The 22483-nt window shown below is 36.4% G+C and overlaps 1 protein-coding gene across 3 annotated transcripts in view; it reads right to left on the bottom strand.

Annotated features, from left to right (window-relative positions):
* The window catches only part of RAB2A (RAB2A, member RAS oncogene family), a 76543-nt gene that overhangs the window by 20410 nt on the left and 33650 nt on the right, over window positions 1-22483 (bottom strand). For all 3 annotated transcript variants that reach the window (XR_009516577.1, XM_059994687.1, XM_059994688.1), the window contains exons 3-6: window positions 21159-21226; window positions 12229-12311; window positions 11703-11795; window positions 7242-7353 (exon numbers count right to left, since the gene is read on the bottom strand). Coding sequence is in view for 2 of the 3 variants with exons in the window: in XM_059994687.1 (XP_059850670.1) it covers window positions 7242-7353; window positions 11703-11795; window positions 12229-12311; window positions 21159-21226 (356 nt within the window). In the remaining variant the exon portion in view is untranslated. The remainder of the gene's footprint in view (window positions 1-7241; window positions 7354-11702; window positions 11796-12228; window positions 12312-21158; window positions 21227-22483) is intronic.

Below are 22483 nucleotides of genomic sequence, written 5' to 3'. Positions count from 1 at the left end.
TTAACACTGGCAATGACTAATCTTTTCTCCATTTCTCGAATTTTGTCATTTCAACCAAGTCATACAAATGGAATCACACAATGTGCAACCTTTTGGGACTGACTTTACTCATTAAGCATACTTTCCTGGAGATTCATCCAGGTTGCTGCATGTCACAACAGTTCGTTCTTTTTTAATGCTGAGTACTATTCCATGATGTGGATGTACTATACACTTTGTCTAACTATTCATCCGCTGAAGGACATCTGGGTTGTTTCCAGTGTTTGGTTATCATGAATTAAGCTGCTATGAACATCTGTGTATGGGTTTCTGTGTGAACATACGTCTTCAATTCTCTCGGATAAATGCCCAGGGGTGCAACTGCTATGTCATATGATAGATGCACACTCAGCTTTTAAAGAAACTGCCGAACTGTTTTCTAAAGTGGCTACATCACTTTAACATTCCCACCAGCAATGCACGAATGACCTAGTTTCTCCACATGCTTGCTAGCATTTGGTGTTGTCACTATGTTTCATTTTAGTGTGTAGTGATACCTCATAGAGGTCTTAATTTGCATTTCTCTAATAGCTAGTGATGCTGAATATCTTTTCAAGTACTTATCTGCCATTTATATATGCTCTTTTATGAAATGTCTGGTCATGTCTTCTGACCATCTTCTAATTGGACTATCTGTTTTTTTTACTATTGAGTTTCAAGAGTTCTTTATTTTAGATACTAGCGGTCCTTTGTCGGATATTTGGTTTGTAAATACTTTCTCCCAGTCTGTAGGTTGTCTTTTCATCCTCTTACCAGGCTTATTCATAGAACAAAAGTTTTTAAAGACTAATTTATCAGTTTTTCCTTTTATGGATCATGCTTTTAGGGACAAGCATGCCTACTGCTAGAACCAAAAGATTTTCTCCTGTTTTTTTCCATAAAAGATAAATAGGTAGAACATTTTACATTTAATTCTGTGATCAGTTTTGAGTTAGTTTTTGTATAAGGTTGTGAGACTTAGGTCCTTTCTTTTTTTTTTTGCTTATGGATGTCCAATTGCTACAGCACCATTTGTTGAAATGGCTATTTTACCCTGTGAATTGTTTTTGCACCTTTGTTAAAAAGCAGTTGGGGGCTTCCCTGGTGGCGCAGTGGTTGGGAGTCCGCCTGCCGATGCAGGGGACACAGGTTCGTGCCCCGGTCCGGGAAGATCCCACATGCCGTGGAGCGGCTGGGCCCGTGAGCCATGGCCGCTGAGCCTGCGCGTCCGGAGACTGTGCTCTGCAGTTGGGCATATTTGTGGGTTCTCTATTTGGTTCCACTGATGTTTCTCTCCCTTCACCAATATCACACAGTCTTGACAACTACAGCTACGTTAAGACTTGAAATCAAATAGAGTGATTCTTCCTACTTTATTCTTTTTCAAAGTTGTTTTAGTTATTCTAGCTCCTTTGCCTTTCAATATGTATTTTATAATAATATTGTCAGATTATCTACAAAAAAATCCTACTGGAATTTTGTTTGGTAAGAGTTGGGTTAAACCTGTATATCAATTTACGAAAAAGTGACATCTTTACTAGGTTGAGAATTCCAAACAATGAACACAGTGTATGTCTCTCCATTTATTTAGATCTTCTTTACTTTCTTTCATCAGCATTTTGTAGTTTTCAGCATACATGTCCTATACCTGTCATTTTTAGATTTATACCTAGGTATTTCATTTTCTTTTTGTGTGATTATAGATGGCACTGTACTTTAAATTTTGGTGTTCATTGTGAGTATATAGAAATACAGTAGATTTTTTATATATGTCTTGTAAAAATCCTGTAAACTTGCTGAACTCACTTATTAGCTCTAGTTTATTTATTTTGCAAATTCCTTGGGATTCCTACAGAGACAATCATGTCATCCACAAAATAAACAGTTTTATGTCTTCCTTTTTGAGCTGTGTGCCTTTATTTCATGCCTTTATATCATGAGAACAGGTATCCTTGCTTTGTTCCTGATCTAAGGGGTAAAGCATTCAGCCTTTCACCACTAAGTATAATGTTAGTTGTAGGTTTTTTTGTAGATGCTCTTTAACAAGCTGAGGAAGTCCTCCTCAATTCCTTTTTTTTTTTTTTTTTGAGGGTTTTTAAACACGGCTGGTGTTGGATTTTGTCACATGCATTTTCTGCACTGACTGCTATGATGTGATTTTTCTTCTTTATCCTATTAAAATGGCAGATTATACTGAACCAGCTCTGTATCCCTGGAATAAGTTCCTTCTGGCCATGATGTATGTATTACATAGGCACATGTATATGATTTCATATGTTGTTGAAATTCTACTTGCTGATATTTTGTTGAGAATTTTTTTCATATATTAATAAATGTTATCAGTCTGTACCCTTTTTTTTTTTCCTTTGGTTTTGGTATCAGGGCAATATTAGCTTCTTAAAATAAATAAGGAAATGTTCTACCTCTTCTATTTTCTGGAAAAGATAGTGTAGAATTGGTGTTCATTCTTTCTGTAAATGTTTGGTAGAATCCTCCAGTGAAACCATCTGAACCTAGGTATTTCTTTTTGGAACATTTTTAAATTACTAATTCAATCTCCTTAATAGTTATAGGGCTGTTCAAACACTCTATTTCATACTAGGAGAGCTGTAGTAGTTCGTGCTGAGTTTGTGTTCTTTTTGTCCATTTCATCTAATTTACCATATTTATGTATTATTCCTTTGATGTCTGCAGGATCTATAGTTATAACTTCTGTTTTGTTCCTGATATTGGTAATCTGTACCGTCTCTCTCTTTGCTTCTTTGTCAGTCTTGCTATATTATCTACTTAAAAAAAAACCAGCCTTTAAAAATTTCCTCTATTGTTTTCCTGTTTTTGATTTCACTGATTTCTGCTCTTATCTTTATTATTTTCTTCCTTCTATTTGCTTTGGGTTCTTGAGGTAGGAGCTAAGATTCTTGATCTGAGACTTTTCCCTTTTCTAACGAACATGGTTAATGCTATAAACCTCCCTCTCTGCACTGCATTATGTGTTTCCCACAAATTCTGGGATGTTGTATTTTACTTTTCATTCAGTTCAATGTATTTTTAAAATTTCCTTTGAGACTTCCCCTTTGACACACACATTATGTAGAAGTGTACTGTTTAGCTTCCAAGTCTCTGAAGAATTTCCCAGTTACCTGTTATTGATAATCAGAACCAAAAGAACTGAGAGGAGAAACAAATCCATAATTATAGGTGGAGACAATGATTGATTTCTAGTTTAATTCCATTGGTTCTACTGGTTTTTGCTTCATACATCTTGCAGCTCTGTAGTTTGGTGCACATAAATTTAGGATTGCTATTATCTCCCTGGTGGACTCTTCTTTTATTATCATATAATGTCCCACTCTGTCTACTTTATCTGGTATTAAGAGAGCCACTCATGCTTTCTTTTGATTAATGTTTGTGTCATATGTATTTTCCCATCATTTTATTTTCAAACCGCCTGTATCATTATATTTGAAGTCAGTTTCCTGTAGACACCATATAGATGGGTCATATTTTTGAATCCTCTCTGCCAAGCTCTGTCTTTTGATTGGTGTATTTAAATCATTTATATTCCAGGTAATTATTGCTATGTGAGGGTTTAAGTATGCCACTTTATTTTTGTTTGCTAATTTTTTTCTTTTTCCTGCCTTTCTGAGGGTTAACTGAACACTTTTTAGCATTCTACATTGATTTATCTACTGTTTTTTAGTGTGTCTCTTTGTATATTTTTTAGTAGTTGCTCTGAGTATTGCATTATACATACATACATACATACATACATACATAAATAAAACCTTATCACAGTCTGCTAGTGTTGTCATTTTACCAAGTCAGGTGAAGTATAAAAACCGTACATCCCTTGATGTCCCTTTCTCCAGTGTGGTTTTATTTCCTATATGTACACTGAAAACCACATCAGACATTAGAGTTTTGCTTCAATTGTCAAATGTAATTTACAAGACTTAAAAGTTTTAAGAAATAAGTCTATTGTGATTATTCATACTTCTGGTTACTGGTGTTCCCTCTTAAAAGGTTCTTTCTTTTATCATTTCATTTGTTAGATAATTTCTTTAGCCATTCGTTTATGGTGGATCTGCTACTGATAAATTCTTGCTTTTCTTTCATCTGAGAATGTCTTGATTTCCCTTCACTCCTGAGATATTTTTGTTGGTTCTAGTATTGTGGACTGAAAGTTTTTTTTTCAGCTCTTGAAAAATGTGCTATTTCCTTCCGGCCTCCATGGTTTCTGACAGAATTCTGCTGTCATTCCAGTTAGTAAGGAATTGTTTTTCAACAATTGTTTTTCACTGCTTTCAGGATTTTTTCTTTGTCTTTAGCTTTCAGAGATTTGCCTATGGACAGCAGTTTGTCTTGGTGTGGATTTTTAAGGTTTATCCTGTTTGGAGCTGCCTCAGATTCTTGAATCTGTAGGTTTATATCTTCTGCCACATTTGGGAAGTTTTCAGTCATTACTCGTTTGAGTACTTTTTCAGAGCCATCTTCTTTCTTCTCTCCTTCTAGGAGTCTGATAATACAATGTTAGAGCTTTTATTATAGCCCCACAGATTCCTGAGGCACTGTTCATTTTTTTTCTACTCTATTTCTCTCTGTAGTTTAAACTGAGTAGTTTCTATTGTTCTACCATCCAGTTCACTATTTCTCTCCTCTGTCCCCATCATTCTGTTGTTGACTCCATCCACTGAGTTTTACATTTGTTGTTATATTTTTCAGTTCTAAAATTTCTACCTTGTTCTTCTTTTTATCTTGTAGTTATTTTGCTGAGACTATTTTTCATTTGTTTCAAGCATGCATGCATGTTATTTCAAACATGTTTCAAACATGCATGCATGTTGAGGCATTTTTATGATGGTTGCCTAAACAATCTTTGTCAGATAATTCTAACATCTCTGTCATCTTGCTGTTGGCATCTATTGATTTTTTTTTTCATTCAGTTTCAGGTCTTCCTACTTCTAGGTATGGTGAGTTTCTACTGGAACTTGGACATTTTGGGTACTGTGTTATGAGACTTGGGATCTTATTTAAACCTATGCTTTAGCTGGCTTCCTCTGACACAACTCCTACAGGGAAATGAGGAGCGTGGAAAAACCTCATTATAGCCAGCCGATGGTGGAAGTAGTACCATAATTTCCTTTGTGATGTTTGGCTGTAGTAGAATATTTTCTCTAAAAGCTTTCTGTCTGGACTTCCCTGGTGGCGCAGTGGCTAAGAATCTGCCCGCTAATGCAGGGGACATGGGTTCGAGCCTTGGTCCGGGAAGATCCCATATGCCGCGGAGCAACTAAGCTTGTGCGCCACAACTACTGAGCCTGCGCTCTAGAACCCGCGAGCCACAACTACTGAGCCTGCACTCTAGAACCCGTGAGCCACAACTACTGAGCCCACGTGCCACAACTACTGAAGCCCGTGCGCCTACAGCCCGTGCTCTGCCACAAGAGAAGCCACCGCAATGAGAAGCCCACACACCACGACAAAGGGTAGCCCCTGCTCGCCGCAACTAGAGAAAGCACGTGCGCAGCAATGAAGACCCAAGGCAGCCAAAAGTAAATAAATAAAGTTAAAAAAAAAAGATTATTTCTTAATATTCTTGGCTTCTGAGAGGCAAATTAATTTACATGATTAAGTAAAGTACTGCTCTCTCATGAGTATGGGAAATTCCCGCCTGATCAAATTTAAACAATTATTTTTATTATTAACCAAGGATACAGAATTTTTGTAATAAATGCTGCCAAAACATTAATGAAATATATTTTATTTAAATGTTCAGCCAAACTGCCAATAGTAATTTGCTACTTACACATAAACACCTACTGTTACTTGTTAAAAATAAGAAAAATGAACACAAAGGCATTAGAGTCAAAACTAGAAATTTAGAATTACTTTCCGGTAGTGGCTGCCTTGTCATCTAACTTCACAGTATGGTTCTTTCATAAAATACAGACAATTCTGGCTTTAAGGTTCGCAAAATCAACAAGAAAATCCATTGTTAATTATCAGTAAGGATATGTTTCAGATGTCTTGAAACCCCCATAACACGTTGGCCCTTACAGTTTCAAATCCAACACCTCTAATAAAGGAGTGCTTCATGGAAACAGGCAGCTTTATATGTCTATTTTAAGTCAAACAAGAGAACAGAATGGATTTCTCTCTGGGTTTGCTGGGTGAAGTAAAACATTATTCTTGGATGTTATCAAGATGTAATTAATTTGCAACACAGGTAAACCATTAGTTGGAGCCTGTAAGAAGAGTATTAAGGACAATCACAGAGCACCTCATCAAGTATAGATGAGTCTAATATCTTACCTAAGAATTCTTCAGTGAAAATACCAATGCTGTTGAACTACTGTAGTCAATTTTTGGGTTCAACGGTTAATCAGACATGCTCCGAGTACTATTCCTAATAAGTATTTACTCATTGTTCACTATGTTGAAGGCACAGTGCTAGTTGTGGCCTATGACCCCATCCTCTGCTATCCTTAGGACAAGTGCTTCTCCAATCATTTGTTTTCTAGAATCCCCTTCTGCTGCTGCTCTTAAGATTCTTACCCAGAAGGTGGAAACTCCAGCATTACTCTGGGCAAACTACATATTTTCTTATTCTCATTTCTGCTTTTTATGAAATAGAGTGTAGTAATACATTTACCTAAGAGAGGATTAACTGTCTATTCCTGTATGTATAATAAATAAATACCATATCCACATTCACAAAGCACAGAAGAACATGGTGTGTTCACAAAACTTCCATAGTTCAGGTTGATCAATGGAAATAACTGATACTACAAATTTTATTTATTAATTATGTCAGAATTCCCATGCTTTGTATAATGTTACATTGCAATAATATAATACTTTCCCTACGTAAGCAGAAGTGGATACAAATAGCTACAAATGTTTAGTGTCTTGAAACATTTCCAAATTTTGTTAGTGTTCTTTTTTTTCCCTCTCAAGAAACATAAAAATGATTTTAAGGAAAGTATATACAAAGATCTGTGAAAGCATTTTGGCTTCAAGTGAAGGCTCAGAATATAATTGAAGAGCCTGATATAAGATGAACATTACAAGGCATTTCAAAGGAAAGAAATTTTCTACTTTACAAGCTTCAAGGACTATCTGTGACTAAAAAGCTTACAGGGGATAATCAACAAATGAATATTAAGGTATATAAAAAGTTTCTATTAAGAAGATAAAACATTTTAAAAAGACCTCTTACTTACCTCTTCTACATTAGAAGCAGTCTTAGCCGAAGTTTCCATGAAGATAAGTCCATGTTCTCGTGCAAAAGCTTCACCTTCTTCTTTTTTTACTTCTCTTCTAGATTCTAAATCACTAAACACAGGGAAAAAAGGACCAAGTTATCAACCAACATAGTACAATTAGAGACATCTGTGGAAACTGTACCATAAGATTCAAAGTTGTGCTGACCATTCTTTCAATTAATTTTTGACACACAATAATCAACTTCATTATTCAGTGTATTATGAGAGTCAAAAAGAGCACACTGCTTAGCTTCAAAGAACTAACAATCCAACTAAAGAAAGATTCTAAGTTAGAGCCCTAGAATGCTAAAACTAGAGAAACCCAAAGGGAACATCTAGCCCAAACCCTACCTTTCAGTTACAGTGGGTTCCCAAAGAAGGGAACCATCTTACTCAACATAATAATTTGAGAGAGCAAAATTACACTAGTCCCCTTATCCTTTAGCCAGACTGAGTTTCTATGAATGTGATAAAAATAAGTCACACAATTTTCAGAAACTATAGGAAACTGCTTAATAAAATTCAAAGCAGTTTAGAAACATTAATTAATTTTTAATCCCAGTTAATTCCCAATAGAACTGTTAATGGAAGAAGAGAGAGAGAAACAAAAGTCTAAGCTAGAAATTTTGGACAAAAGTATGGTATTCATTTTTATCATACTGAAATTGTATTAGTTAAGGTAGGGGTAAAAAGTAGAAGTCTCCTCTTCAAGTGTGTTTTATTGTAAACACATTTAAACTTTACTATTACAAATTTATGTGCCCAGAAAAGGATGGAGAAAAATATAATATCCGTGTACTTCCATCTAGCCTTGACACATATTATTTTGACAGATTTGTATCAGATTTCTTTTCTGTTGAGAAATAAAATCAATAGTTACAAGTTGACTGTGCTATGAAATACTAGTGGTAAAACGAGAACATAAAAAGCAGGCAAACTCAGTTTGCAAATATCATAGCATGACTGGACGAGGATAATTTATCCAACTATACTCTGGGGGCTTCCTGTGTGCCAAGCCCTATCCTGGATCTGGGGACAGACCACTCAACAAAACAGACATAGTACCAACCCCCTGCCTCCAGGTGGAGCTTATATTCTAGTAAGTGTAAAAAATGGCGGCGCGGGGGTGGGGGGGTGGGGGGGACACTAGCAACAGTGACATGGTAACGTGCTCCTGAAATTCAGTCCCCTTATCTGACAATCATTCTTAAAGGAAAATTAGCTTTGAAGTACACAAAATCTTCAAGAAAATACTTTCCCTTAACTGCCCTTTATCCCATTTTATGCATATGCCACATTTTATTTAAACAATCCCTTATTTGGAGATATTTAAAGTTACTCCCAGTTTTCCCCTACCAGTATCGCTGATGATGCCTGCATTTGCAAATGTTATCTTAACAAAGAGGGTTAAGGATGTGTACATTTAAGGGATGGTTTGAAAAAAAGAAAGCGGCACTTCAGTATTCTGTATTTCTGTTTTATCACTCTTCGTTTCCTCAGTTTTCCAGGTGTAAAATCATATTGTTGTCTTTGACTTTTCACTCCATTAATCCCATTTAAATTGCTTTTACTACTTAAATTTATCTTTCTTTCCTAAACCATTCTCTTAATTTATGCTTTTTTGTTTAGGGTATTCTAATCCCTTGACTATTAAAAACTTTCATCCTTGCAGACTCTGCATCCTATTTCCTGTATAACCAATATCAAATGCCACAGTTAAGAAAAATCCATATCATATCTGTCATTCTGACTAGGTCACTGTCTTTCTCAAACCCCTCCACTGGCTCCCTACTGCTTAATTCACCTAACTCAAAAATTGTTTATTCCCTGTTTCCATGTCTACCCCAATTCACCTCATCTAATAATAATCCCCTCATTTATCTCTGCTCGTTTCCATTCACTCTTTGCATGCCATACATTCTTTCTTCCCTTCTCCTAGTTTCTTCCCTAAAATGTCTTTCCACACCTACTGTATCCTAAGGATAAGAGCTACCCATCTACAATCATCAGAAACATCTTCTGTACATACTATACTTTGCTCTTTCTTTTCACAACTGAACTATGGGCAGCAACCAAATTTAAGCCACCAGTAAGCTGCCGGCCACCTTGTTTCAGACACAAGGAAAACACCGGCAAGACAAAACTATGAAAATTCTCTTTATTCTTCAAATATTCTCTTACTATTTCACACATTATCATTGAATGGTAGTATGAATACTCCCATATTACAAAGACTAAAGCTTCCCTCCAATAGCCTTATGCTTAAAAGGATTTTGGTATCTGTGGGGAATCCAATCCCCCATGGATGTGGAAGGACAACTGTATGTTCTCTTAACAGCAAACCTCAATTAAAATAACACTTAAAAAAATCTAATCTATGCAGTATAATATTTATTTGTTATATTACTTTTTTTACAGTTTTACTGCAATATAATTGACATAAAAAACTGCACATTTAATATAAAATTTGATGAGTTTCACGTATGTACACCTGGTGAAGCCATCAGTCTCCCAAAAGTTTCCTCATTCCCCACTGTAATCCATCCTTTCCTTCCCCTGTACCCTAGTCAACTAATGATCTGCTTTCTGCTACTAGAGAATAGTCTGCATTTTGTGGGGTTTCATATTAATGGAATCATATAGTATGTTTTCTTTTTTGTCTGCTTTTTTTTCACACTCAGCATAATTATTTTGAGATTCATCCACTTTGCTGCATATATCAATAGCTCATTCCTCTTTATTGCTGAGTGTATTCCATTGTACGGCTGTATCACAATTTATCCATTCACCTGTCAATTGAATTTTGGGCTGTTTCCAGTTTGGTGCTATTGCAAATAAAGCCACTATGAGAGTCTGTGTATAATTTTTTGTGTAAAGCATGTTTTTCTTGGGTAAATACCTAGAAGTGAAGTGGCTAGGTGGTATGACAAATGTACGTTTATTTTCTAAAGAAACCACCAAATTGTTTTGCAAAATCGTTGTATCATTTTGCATTTCCACCAGCAATGCGAGAGTTTCAGTTCCTTTAGATCCTTGCCAATACTTGGTAAGTTAATCTTTCCTATTTAAGTGATGTTTGACAAAACCAGAATCCCTAAGATTTTATATGCTTTCTTCTAGAATATTTTTTATACTTTTAGCTCCTGTATTTAGGTCTGTAATCCATTTCCAGTTAATTTTTGTATATGGTGTGAGGTAAGGGTTAAGGTAAATTTTTTTGCACATGGCTATTCAATTGTTCCAGCACCATTTGATGAAAACATTACCCCTTCCCCCACTGAACCTTGGCATCTTTGTCAAAAGAATTAATTGACAGGACTTTCCTGGTGCTGCAGTGGTTAAGAATCTGCCTGCCAATGCAGGGGACACGGGTTTGAGCCCTGGTCTGGGAAGATCCCACATGCCGCAGAGCAACTAAGCCCATGAGCCACAACTACTGAGCCTGCACTCTAGAGCCTACAAGCCACAACTACTGAGCCCTCGTGCCACAACTACTGAAGCCCTCATGCCTAGAGCCCGTGCTCTGCAACAAGAGAAGCCATGGCAATGAGAAGCCTGCACACCGCAATGAAGAGTAGCCCCTGCCAGCCGCAACTAGAGAAAGCCGTCATGTAGCAACAAAGACCCAATGCAGCCATAAATAAGTAAATAAATAAATATAAAAATACTAGTTTTAATTGTTACCACTGTAATTTTCTACTAAACTAATGAAAACTTTCCTACACTCTTGAAAGTTTATAGAAACTATGGTCAAGAAACTGTTTTCCCATGTACTATCATTTTAAATGTAGAGCACAAGGACATTCACTGCAAATAATGATCCCTAGATATATAAAGTAAAATAAGATTGAAAAAACAACATGAGCACGACACAAATATGTAAGTCTTAGAGGTAAGCTTAAAAGTACTAACGTGATATCTACTAAACAATATTAAAAGTGTTTCAGGCCTTTAAGTAGAAATACACCTGATTAATCTATGTATTATATTAAGTCATATAATACACATTAAGTCATGAAGAAGGGAAAAAAATATTTTTCTGAGTTCTGCACAGATCCTTATTTACACTGCCAAGTATTTTTGATAATACTGAACAGTGACCTAACCACCAAACATATCAGTGGGTTTTATTTTAAATTACTAATCAGATAAAACTACTTAAGAGTATTCTTTAAAGTATAGCTTCCAACAAAAACTATTTCAAATAATAATTTCCAATAAAGCTTATTATATGCATTTAAAAAAACAAAAGAAACATCTTAGTATCTTGAAATTTTTATAATTTAAGAAATCAATAACTTATATTTTGTACAATGTACAAGAGACAGGCACTTTAACAGTTACCACATAAACAGTTACCATATAACAGCTATCCAGTCTTCATCATTATGTAAAAAAGCTTTAAAAGAGTCTTTTTACCTTTTATTTCCAATAAGCATAATGACCATGTTGGAATTGGAATGCTGGCGGGCATCTTCTAACCAGGTTGTCAAGTGGTTGAATGTGTCTCTTCTAAACATAAATGATAATTTGATTACTGTTTTCAAAGTATTTCCCCTAGTGGTGTACAATGAACAGTATACATTCCATTAAAGATAATTATTTTTAGCCATGTCCAAGTAGGAAACAGATTTTAAGTACAGTATCTGGAGTCAGAGCTCACTGACTATAGTTCAGTTTAGAAATTAAATGTAACCTCACTTTAGGAAATTCCAATGTATAAATATCATTACTAAATCGATCAACTTGGGGTCCTTATTAATATAAGAGAATAACTTAGTTACAGATTTCTGTAGTAAATTTAAAGTTAATTCAAGATACATAAGTTTTAAAGGCAGATAGCCAGGACATAAAGGCAAAGCTATACTTTTATTACTGATAATCATATTTATTTAGAAAGATTCTCTGCACTGACCACTGAACCAAAAAATTTCCACGTTCTCACCTTGTAATATCATACACTAGCAAAGCCCCTGCTGCACCTCTGTAATATGACCTTGTGATGGAACGAAAGGACTCTTGCCCTGCCTGTGAGGAGAGAAGAAAAGGTTGATAGTTTCCTTCAACAAACTGTCCTCTACATTTTCTTATTATTCATATGTAGAATATGGACAGGTAGGGAATGAGTGCATAAAGGAAAAGAAGAAATCCTAACTTCACCAGTCTTAGGAAAAAGTCACATAATACTATACTACTACTGCTCAAGTCAACCAGACGCACATGCAATCCACAACCCCCCACCCCCCAAAACAAGACCTCTAAACCTTTTTTGGCAATCCCTGACAACCCAATTTACTGAATGGCTTCACAATACATGAATCATTATTAGAGCACAGAATGGACTCCTAGCAACTAAGCTCTGAAGACAAATTTGAAAGGAAGCAAATAACCCAGAGCCTCACATTTGAATTCAATAACCCACTCCCTGGGGCAGCTGTTGACACTAGAATAAATAAAGTCCATTGTAAATAAATGATGAATGACATCTTTACGCCCACCATCTGCTGGTGTAAAGGTTGTTGGAAGGCCAAGGATGCAGATTTTATCAGTTATATCATAAACTACAGTGAGCTTTCAACAGTCATCAGATGGAATTCTTTGAGCAATCATTTTATTATGAAAAACAGAAAATGGTTCTGAATTTATGAAATTTTTTTCTCTACACTTAATCAATTTTCTCTGTTATTTGATATAAAATGCTTGTCAAAAGGCAACAGGACAAAAAGTCATCTTTATATCCACTTGTGAAAACAGACTTCAGAGATTATGCAAAATTAGTTACTTTCCCTTCTACCAGTGGCACTAACGTTCTGCTTCTTAAGAAAGGCTGGTGTGGGATATGCCTTTTGCCTCTGAGTTTAAAATTGAGACAGTTCTTATCAAAAACACTTTTTCATTTTTAATCACTTAATTTCTACCTTTGAGAAAAAATAAGTATGTAAATTAAGTAAACAAAGCCAGTGTTCACAATTTTTGTATTCAAAATCTACTAAGTCCTTGAAAAATACTCATGTTTCCATATTCTGAGTTCTGATCTCCAAGTGTAAATATTAAGCCCTTCCCACCCTCAGAATGCACATGGACAGTCAGGTTCTGCCCTGTGCTAACACTGATACTCAATGCTGTAATTCTTGTTGCCATCCCACTACACTCCTGTCCCCCAGCCCCAGTGCCTAGCACTGGGTCTGGCACACATCAGGCATGCAGAGAAAGCCTGCTGAGTGAAAGAATGAATTCTAATGTCTCAGTCAAATGCACAAAATGGTCATTACTCCATCCCACCTAAATGAGTGGACATCAGTAAGTCCTGACATACTAAGATTCACTAAAAATAACTTCTCCCAAGTGGAAACTAAAGATTAGACCTTCTTTTGGTAACCCGAAAGCATTTCTGGCATTTAGAATAACGTCTTATGATAAATTAGATACTGAGAAAGCCATCACATAAAAGGGCTGTAAAAATAGCCAACTCGTTTCACAGAGTTTGAGGTTAAAACACTAGATGATACTAGCTGGAAGCATGAAATTAATTAGTCATTTTTATTGAGACACATCTTTCCCAAAAAATCCTTTCAAATCCAAGTTCAAAACTCAAGCATTATGGGAATTTCTTCTTTAACTGCTTAGCATGGGAAAATTAAGGACTAGAACAGTGTGAATTATATATACCAAGGAAGGATCATGTGGTAAACAATACAGAAAAAGATAAATATTAGTTCAAAATGAAAATCAAGCTTAGGCTCTTGTATCTCCCAAGCCTAAACAATGAGCAATGGTAAAAGTTCTTTAAATCAATCTTGGTGGGACCTTTTGTGGGAGGAGTTAAAATGAATACAGTTGACCCTTGAACAACACCGTTTTGAACTGTGTGGGTCCACTTACATGTGGAGTTTTTTTCCATGGCAAACAATACAGTACTACACAACCTGAGGCTGGTTGAATCCACGGACACAGAAGAACTGCGGATAGGAAGAACCACAGATAGGAAGGACCAACTATAAATTAGACCCAGATTTTCGACTGTGTGGGAGTTGGCAACCCTAACCCATGTTGTTCAAGGGTTAACTGTACACTGCTATAGATCTTATAGAAAAATTATAAGATCTAAAACTTCAGTGTTTCCAGTCTAGATAAGAAATAGTGAAAGGGAAAAAGTTTAGGAAAAGCACATATCTATATACCATTCCCATTCCTCCTGAACTGTTTTACAAAGAACAAACATGTTGCAATATGGAAATAATGTATATAATGCATCAGTTTATACTGAATCCACTGAATCTGGATGGATTTTGCCCATCATTACAAAATCAAAAACTCCAGCAAATAAAAAATGAAACATTCCAAGTGAGGGCTGTGAAGGTAACTGTGCACCTTGAAATTTAGGATCACTGTGTAAAAAGCGAAGATCAGTGTTCAGAACAGTTTCCAAAATCTGGAGACCTGGCTTGTCGGGACAACACCCCACACTCTGGCCTAGTCTCTGTCAGTGGTGCTGGTAGCCTTAACATAAGTCTTGCCCGATAACGTGTTTTATAACAGCTTCTCCAGCTATAAACAAACTGTTAAACAACTAACTGCAGAAAGCTAGCCCAATGGTTATCTTGATCACATTAAAGCAAAGTAATCTATTTTTAAGAAGCATTTTAATATAAACCTATTCAAACTGTGATCGACTGATATTGTTTTAAATGAAAAAGAACGTCAACTTAGGGCATATAGATGTTTTTGATCCTCTTCACTATAAGATGCTGGCTTAAAGAAATTTTAGAACTTGGAACTGAACAGGATATAGAATTCTTTGTATCAAAAGAAAGGGACGCCTGGGACTTCCCTGGTGGCACAGTGGTTAAGAATCCGCCTGCCAATGCAGGGGACACGGGTTCGAGCCCTGGTCCGGGAAGATCCCATGTGCCGCGGAGCAACTAAGCCCGTGCGCCGCAACTGCTGAGCCTGTGCTCTAGAGCCCACGAGCCACAACTACTGAGCCCGCGTGCCACAACTACTGAAGCCCACGTGCCTAGAGCCCGTGCTCCCAACAAGAGAAGCCACTGCAATGAGAAGTCTGTGCACCACAACGAAGGGTAGCCCCCGCTCGCCACAACTAGAGAAAGCCCGCACGCAGCAACAAAGACCCAATGCAGCCAAAACTAAATAAATAAATTTATAAAAAATAAACAAAATAAAATAAAATTTGTGCCCAGGATTTAAAAAAAAAAAAGGGGACTCCTAACAGCAGCTAAGGGTATAAAGGAAAATGCATTTCATGAGACAGGAACTAAGTGAACAGCACCAGAAAAACCTGGTTGGGACAGCCAGAGCAGACCATGAGCTGCCAACTCACAATACAGCTCTGTGATTTCTGGGTAAAAAAAAAAAATCAGCAAGATACCAGATATGCAAAAAAGCAGTACAGAAAAGTCCGCCTCGGGAGATAACAGGCATGTTCATTTTGAGGACACTTACTACTAAAATTAGAGCCACAGAACACGTGTGAAAAAGAAGCCTTGTAGCCCTCCATTTTTCATGTGAGGATTGTTAAATTAAATAAACTTGATTCTTTGCCCCAATACCTTTAAAATTGACCTCCAATTGCCAGATAAAGATTCCCCCAAATTGGCTTCTCCGAGTGCCTAAGTCTTTCTTTGAAACAATTTTTGTAGTAACCAGTCTGGCAACTTAACTCCTCCTCTTCTGTTATCTCCATAATATACAACTTCACACACATCAAGCTACTGTTAAAAAAAATCTCTACCCTGAATGTAAGTCCTAAGCTCTTGGGAATCTGATCTCTATTTGGTTCTCTAGAATTTTATATTATTATTCAATAAAAGTCTTGTTCATACAGCCATTTTTTTTCTTACTGGTATTCTGCCCATATTCTGAATATTCCTGCTTTTGTGCCTCTGTTTAAGTCTTCGCCTGAAAATCTTTCTCCTCTATCTATTTATCCAATTTCTATTCCCTTTGAGGACCAGTTCAAGCCCCCTAATCTTCTCACAAAGCTAGGAAGCTTGCCTACCACAGCCTATACTTATCCTTTTCTCCTCACAAATCCAAAAGCAATTTCATGTGATCATTTGGTTCTAATACTATTGATTAGATAAAATGAACACACTGCTCAAATGCTTATCTTTTTTCCTCCTTAGTTCTCCTTGAGGGAGAGCCTAACTCAGAACACTGAAGTATATTTATAGTGGACACTCAAATATGTTATCTTGATTGATCCCAAACAGCCAATGAAGTTAGAAAATTAAGATTTGTGAGAATCAATATTACAGTAATACCTCTTACTTTCATTGTTAGTCATTTATCTAACAACTCCAGCTACACAGAATACAGCCAAGAGCCAGAAAGAAAAAAAGGATTTCTAAGTAGCCAAATAAGTTGTCCAGTGCTCAAGCATGGAATCTCAGGTAGTTTACTAAACAGACTCAACTTAAAAATCTAGACCTGTGATCAAGGAACTGCTGTCATCGAGGAAAAAGATTTTCAAATCTACACACAAGAGCAAGACTTCTGGTTGGGACGACAGCAAGATTAGTAAGAATCGCAGTAATTTTTAGGCTGCCTCAGTGACCACAGCAAGGATGGAGAAAAAGTCAACTGGGACAATTTAATTCTAGGTCTTTTAAAGGAGTTTCATACAGAAATTAAAGTAGATTCTGGTAAGAGAAATAAAGGTTGTGACTATCTAGGAAAGAAGAGATGTTGAATGCTTTAACAAATTTAAGAAAAGTTACTTTGAAAAAAGACTCAGGATGCAATTGCTGACTTCAGATTCTTCTAACACTGCCATATAAGAGAAACTGGAGACCACAGGTGGGAGGTAGACATTAATGTAGAATGACATGTCTAAGATAGTTTCCTGTCCCTGTGCTTGTTCAAGAAAATGTTGATAAACAGCTGCCAAAGGAGGTGAAACAGCTGGACCTTCAAAGGCCTCTCAGCTCCTGGGGCTGGGGGGCTGGGGGGCTGGGGGGCTGGGAGCAAGGACTGGCAGAGGCAGGACTGCTCCCCGGGGCTTGGCTCCAGGCTCTTTCTCTAGCGCGCCTGAACTCTGGTCACCCATCCTCACTGCTCCATTGAGACAACAAAAATTCTCATTTTGGGGGTAAGAAGGTGGATATGAACTGACACATTTTACAAAGGACCAAAAAATGCCTGTCATTTGCTGAAAAGGTACTTTCAGCATATAGGTTTCACATGATTTTCTACATCGTTTCACTAACTTTTATTTGATGGGAAAAATATTTGTCAGTCTAATGTAAGAATATTTTCAGGGAAGCTGAACAGACACATGGACTTAAAACATCCATACTACAAATTTTGGGGGGAGAATAAAATTTGGATATGCTGGGAAGGCAACTGAAAAAGTAACAAAAAGCAAAAGACAAGCAAGAATAGAAAAAGGTAGGTAAAAACTGGATGAGGGTCTGAGAGTGAGAATGGAATTGGGTACAAGGCATGTTTCTCCTCTGACTTACCTTGACAGACACCAGAAATATCAAACATTTGACTTCCCGTAAAAGAAAAAAGGTTACAACAGGGGCAGCGGAAAGTGCTTTAAAGGATACACTGATAACTATTATCACTGCTTCTGGCAAGGCCTTCAAGGAGTATCTGTTGGCAGCTGTACTTACTATTTTTGAAAGAAAGCAAAGATGCTGGATGTGGAAATTTTGCAAGGAAAACCCCTTACATTTATTTTTATTTTTATTGTGAATGGAAACAGATATACAACGGATGACAAACATCCTAAGATACTGAGACTCAGTCATTGGGAACAAAAATTCAGTTTCTTAAGGCTGATGAAACAAACCATAATATTTGGCTAATTATTCCCTGAAGGACTCTGGGATGGGTTTGTAAATATCCTGGGCCAGGAACAGCCATGACCCTTGCTACTAAAAACACAGCGTGCTATACAAATGTACAGACACGCTGCAGAACGTTACCGATGTGGGAAACTGTGTTTCACCAGATATAAACTAAGCGTGGGAGCAACCCTCATGTGTGTCAGATAACATCCATTAAAGAGTTTCGGAAGTTAGCTATGAAAGAAGAAAACCAATGATAAGAGGAAAACCTGTCTGTAGGGCAGAGACTCAAGAAACTTTCATAAGTTAACAGAGTTTTTTGAACAGTCCTTAAAATCTGGCCATGGTTCCTAGCACCCTCCATTTGGAAGCCCTGGAATTCTTTCTGGGGGGGGTCACAATGTCTTCAAAGACGCCAGTCTCTTCGTGTTAGACAAAGGGGAAAGAAGACCACCCCCTGCCCTTCAGAGTAAGTGTGAACAAGAGGGTTGTTTTTGTTCTATTCCCCTTTCATACTGTCCAGCATAAGTAATTATTATAGATTTCTTTTGAAAGATCACTGCAGGTAAAACAATTAACTCATAAACTAAGGGGAAAAAAGGTACTTATCAAAAGAAGGCATGGCTAGTTATTCTAGAAAACAACTGGGGAATGAATGATTTGTTCAAGTTTCGAAAAGAGGGGAGGGATTATTTAACAGAATACCTTAAGGATAGAAGAACAACTGAATAAACAAAATGAACTACAATGAGGTGGTTTGTGCCTAAAATATCATACAATTTTTATTACTATATTAATCTTTCCTTTTGAAACCATGTACTTTAGTAGATGGTATCTTTTCAGCACTTCCAATGATCCTAAAGTTGCTTAGACAGAATGAGATAGATACTTCACTCATTCATTCAGTAAAATTTACCAAACATTGCATCAACCAGTATAAACTAAGAATACAAACAAGGCACAAAGTTGAATAAGACATAGATGGTTCTTTCCCTCATGATGCTTATTCTGAGGAGGGTAAATATGGGAACAAAAAAACTCTGATAACAACGGGGTAAGAGCTATAACAGAAATATGCATAAAATCTTAAGGGGACAACCAGCTATCCCATGGGGGTCAGAAAGGCTCCACAAGTATTGATACCTGAGCTAGTCTTAAACAGAAAAGGGGGAAAAAGTACTTCAAGCAAAGCAGGTATTTATGCAAAGTACAAGGTATGAAAAACATATTTATTAAAGAATAGCAAGTAGTTTGGTTCACACTACACTGCAGGATGTGTGCTGCACAAGTTTATTAGCTAAGGAAGCAAGTTGGTTTATGTTAAAACAATCCTTCTGAAAAAGAAGTGAAACTTTTAATACAGAAGTAGAAAATACTTCCTTTTGGTTAGAGATCATTAATTTTAAATCTTCAGGAAAGAAGGGACTGTGCATATTTGACTTTTTGTCTTGCATGGAAATGCAGTTTTGAAGTAATGTCGCCTCAAAGAATATAAATCCAGAAAGTTATGAGATGCTACTGGCTGGGAGGGGAAAACACTAAGAAATGGTAAAAGCATAAATCTTTACTGCAAAAAGAGGAAATAAGAAAGCATAAAAACACAGAGCCCAATGTATAACTCTGGGACAGAGCAAGACAGAGATTTGGGGTTTTCCATTTCAAGGATGATTGTGTGATGCATGGGAAGGATCAGCCTTCAGAAACTTGCTTGGTCTTCTTGAGAATCCAGTCTGTGAGACTGAATAGTCTTCAAGGTGCCTTCCTTCAATAATGGCTATTAAAGGTGACAGGTGAGACACTACGACTGCATGATTAGGGGAAATAAAAAAAAAAGACCGGGGTATATGATGATAAAATTCCCCATATTTTATATTTCATTTACTAGTTTAGAGAGATGCTCTTTGTAGGAGACATTTTGGTTTTTCTCAACTGGGGTTCTGTGAAGAATAAAGTCCTAACTGCCCTAAGGTAGTGGTACTCAAATTGTGATCCCTGACCCTGGGGAGTCCCTGAGTCCTTAAGGGTCCATGAGATCCTCCACTTCCCAACTACCTATTTGTGTGAGGTTATATTTTCTTCATATACTTCAACAAAACAACACATAAGACTCAATACAGGGGCAGATATGAGAATCTAGCTGTCTTCCACGAAGCAGACAGTAAAGAGATTTTTCAAAAGGTAACAGAATGGCACTCTTCACACTGGAAAAAATATAGTTTTTTTGTTTTGGAAAAACAGTTAATTTCCATAAAAATTGCATCGTTTATCCTAACATACAATGAGTTTATTATGGTTATTGTACAATGAATTAATCATTAACTATTTAATAAGCTTCTCAGTTTTAATTTCTAATATGGTAAATATTGATAGCTATAAGCCACATAAGCAAAGCCTCTTTGAGGTCTTCGCTAATTTTTTAAAGTATAAAGGGATTCTCAGACAAAAAAGTTTGGGAACCTCTACCTTGAAGCATCCATTGTATATAATAAAGTAACTTCTCTTTTATGCATAATATAGGAAGACAAAGAAAAGTCACTCAAATCATTTTCTGTGGTTCAGATGAGAACCATTAAAACACTACATAACAAGATATGTAATAGGCACTCAATGAATATAAATGACAGAATCAGGAACTGGAGCAAGGTAGCTTCAAGTGGTTGGAACTAAATCATACTTTTAAAATAAATGAATAAACTGTCAGATCAAGTGACTCTATCGTATTGACATTCATGTATTTTACTTCTTATGTGTATGTTAGATATACTGCTTGTTTTTCTTAAAAACATAGTTTCTAGAGCATTTCTGTTTAGATCCCATAGACTGAGCATTCGCTCAAATATGTTCACCAAAACCTGACACCTCGGGTACCACTGTTTGAAAACACTGCATAATAAAAATGAATCTTTTCTGGTACCACATTTTCCACCATGGCTGCAGGGGCGTTGGTGTCTAACAAACCATAACAGGCATAAAATAACATTAAAATAGAACAAATGTATAATGTAATTTTATAAAACAACTTTACTGAGGTCATACAGTGTATTTTTGCTATACTTACTGTATCCCAAATCTGAAGTTTTATCTGTTTCCCATCAATGGTTATCATTCGAGCACCGAACTCTACACCTGAATAGGACAGAAAATGTTTTGTTATACAAACTAGTGGGAATATATTTCACATTTAAGGATTTTTTAAAAAAGGCTGTCTATTTCTAGCACATGTTATGCCAAGTGATATACAGATTAACAAATACAGCTCCTATCCTTAGAAAATGTATAAGCTAAGGCAGAGGCTAAGGATATAATTAAAACACTAAGATATCTGAGTCTAGTGTAGTCAAGAAACCAACTGTGGTCTTCATGTTTTGCAGGCTCTGTAATATTTAAAAAATCTAGAAATGAGATTCAAGAACCATAATTATTAATCACAAATATTAAAATTTCTTAAAAACTATTAGTGTGTAATAAAATTCACTAAAACGGACAGATGAATTTCAACATCATCGTCTTGGTTCCCAGCATGGGTTATCAACTAGGAAAGAAACCTCCAAATCCACCCACTAGAGATGACCATTGTTTAAACATATTTTCAGACATTGCTCCATGAATAAAATACACACAGAAGTATACAATTTTATATAAATGGGAACACATAAATGCTGTTCTGCAATTTGCTTTTCAGTCACTGTGTCATCAACATTATTCCATACCACAAAGTATCTTTACAAATCAAAAAATATATAAAACTATACTATTGTTTTTGATGGCTGCATAATATTCCTGTGTGTGTGTGTTATCTCTCTATATACACGCATTTTATTAAGTTGGTTACTCTATTGCTACAAATTTTGGTTGTCCTCAAATTTTCACTAAGTAGTTGATGCTGAAATGAATTTTTCAACTTATGATTATGATTCTTGGCAAATTACAGGAAATAGGATTGCAGGTCAAAGGGAATACAAACTTTACACTTATCAGTTTACTACTCTGGCTTTTCTCCCTGCATATATCAGCTCTTTTGAAAGTACTCATTTAATCATCAAAATAGGAGGAGGAGAAAAAGAGGGGGTAATTTCAGAATAGCAAACAACTGTGAAGGCGACTCTGCAAGAAGTCTATCACTCACATTATACCACATCATTACTGCTTGGAGTGTGTTCTATCAGTATTTACATCAGAGTCAGGGTGAAGGGAAGACACATATGGTCCCCAGAAACCAGATGTCATCCAGGCAGAAAAACAGCTTTTAGTTAGTTGCCCAGGAAAGGGCATACTGCCCAGTGCCAGAATTCCATTTCAGCATCTCCTATAATTCCCCCAACTGTGACTAGGAGAGTGAGTACAAAGGTAAGTGAGCCTCCCAGAATATGTAACTTGATGGAG

Source organism: Delphinus delphis, chromosome 17 (assembly GCF_949987515.2).
Source record: "Delphinus delphis chromosome 17, mDelDel1.2, whole genome shotgun sequence".
In the NCBI taxonomy this organism is placed as follows: Eukaryota; Metazoa; Chordata; class Mammalia; order Artiodactyla; family Delphinidae; genus Delphinus; species Delphinus delphis.
The sequence above is the reverse complement of the archived record's forward strand: the minus strand, read 5'-3'. Positions and strand labels throughout refer to the sequence as shown.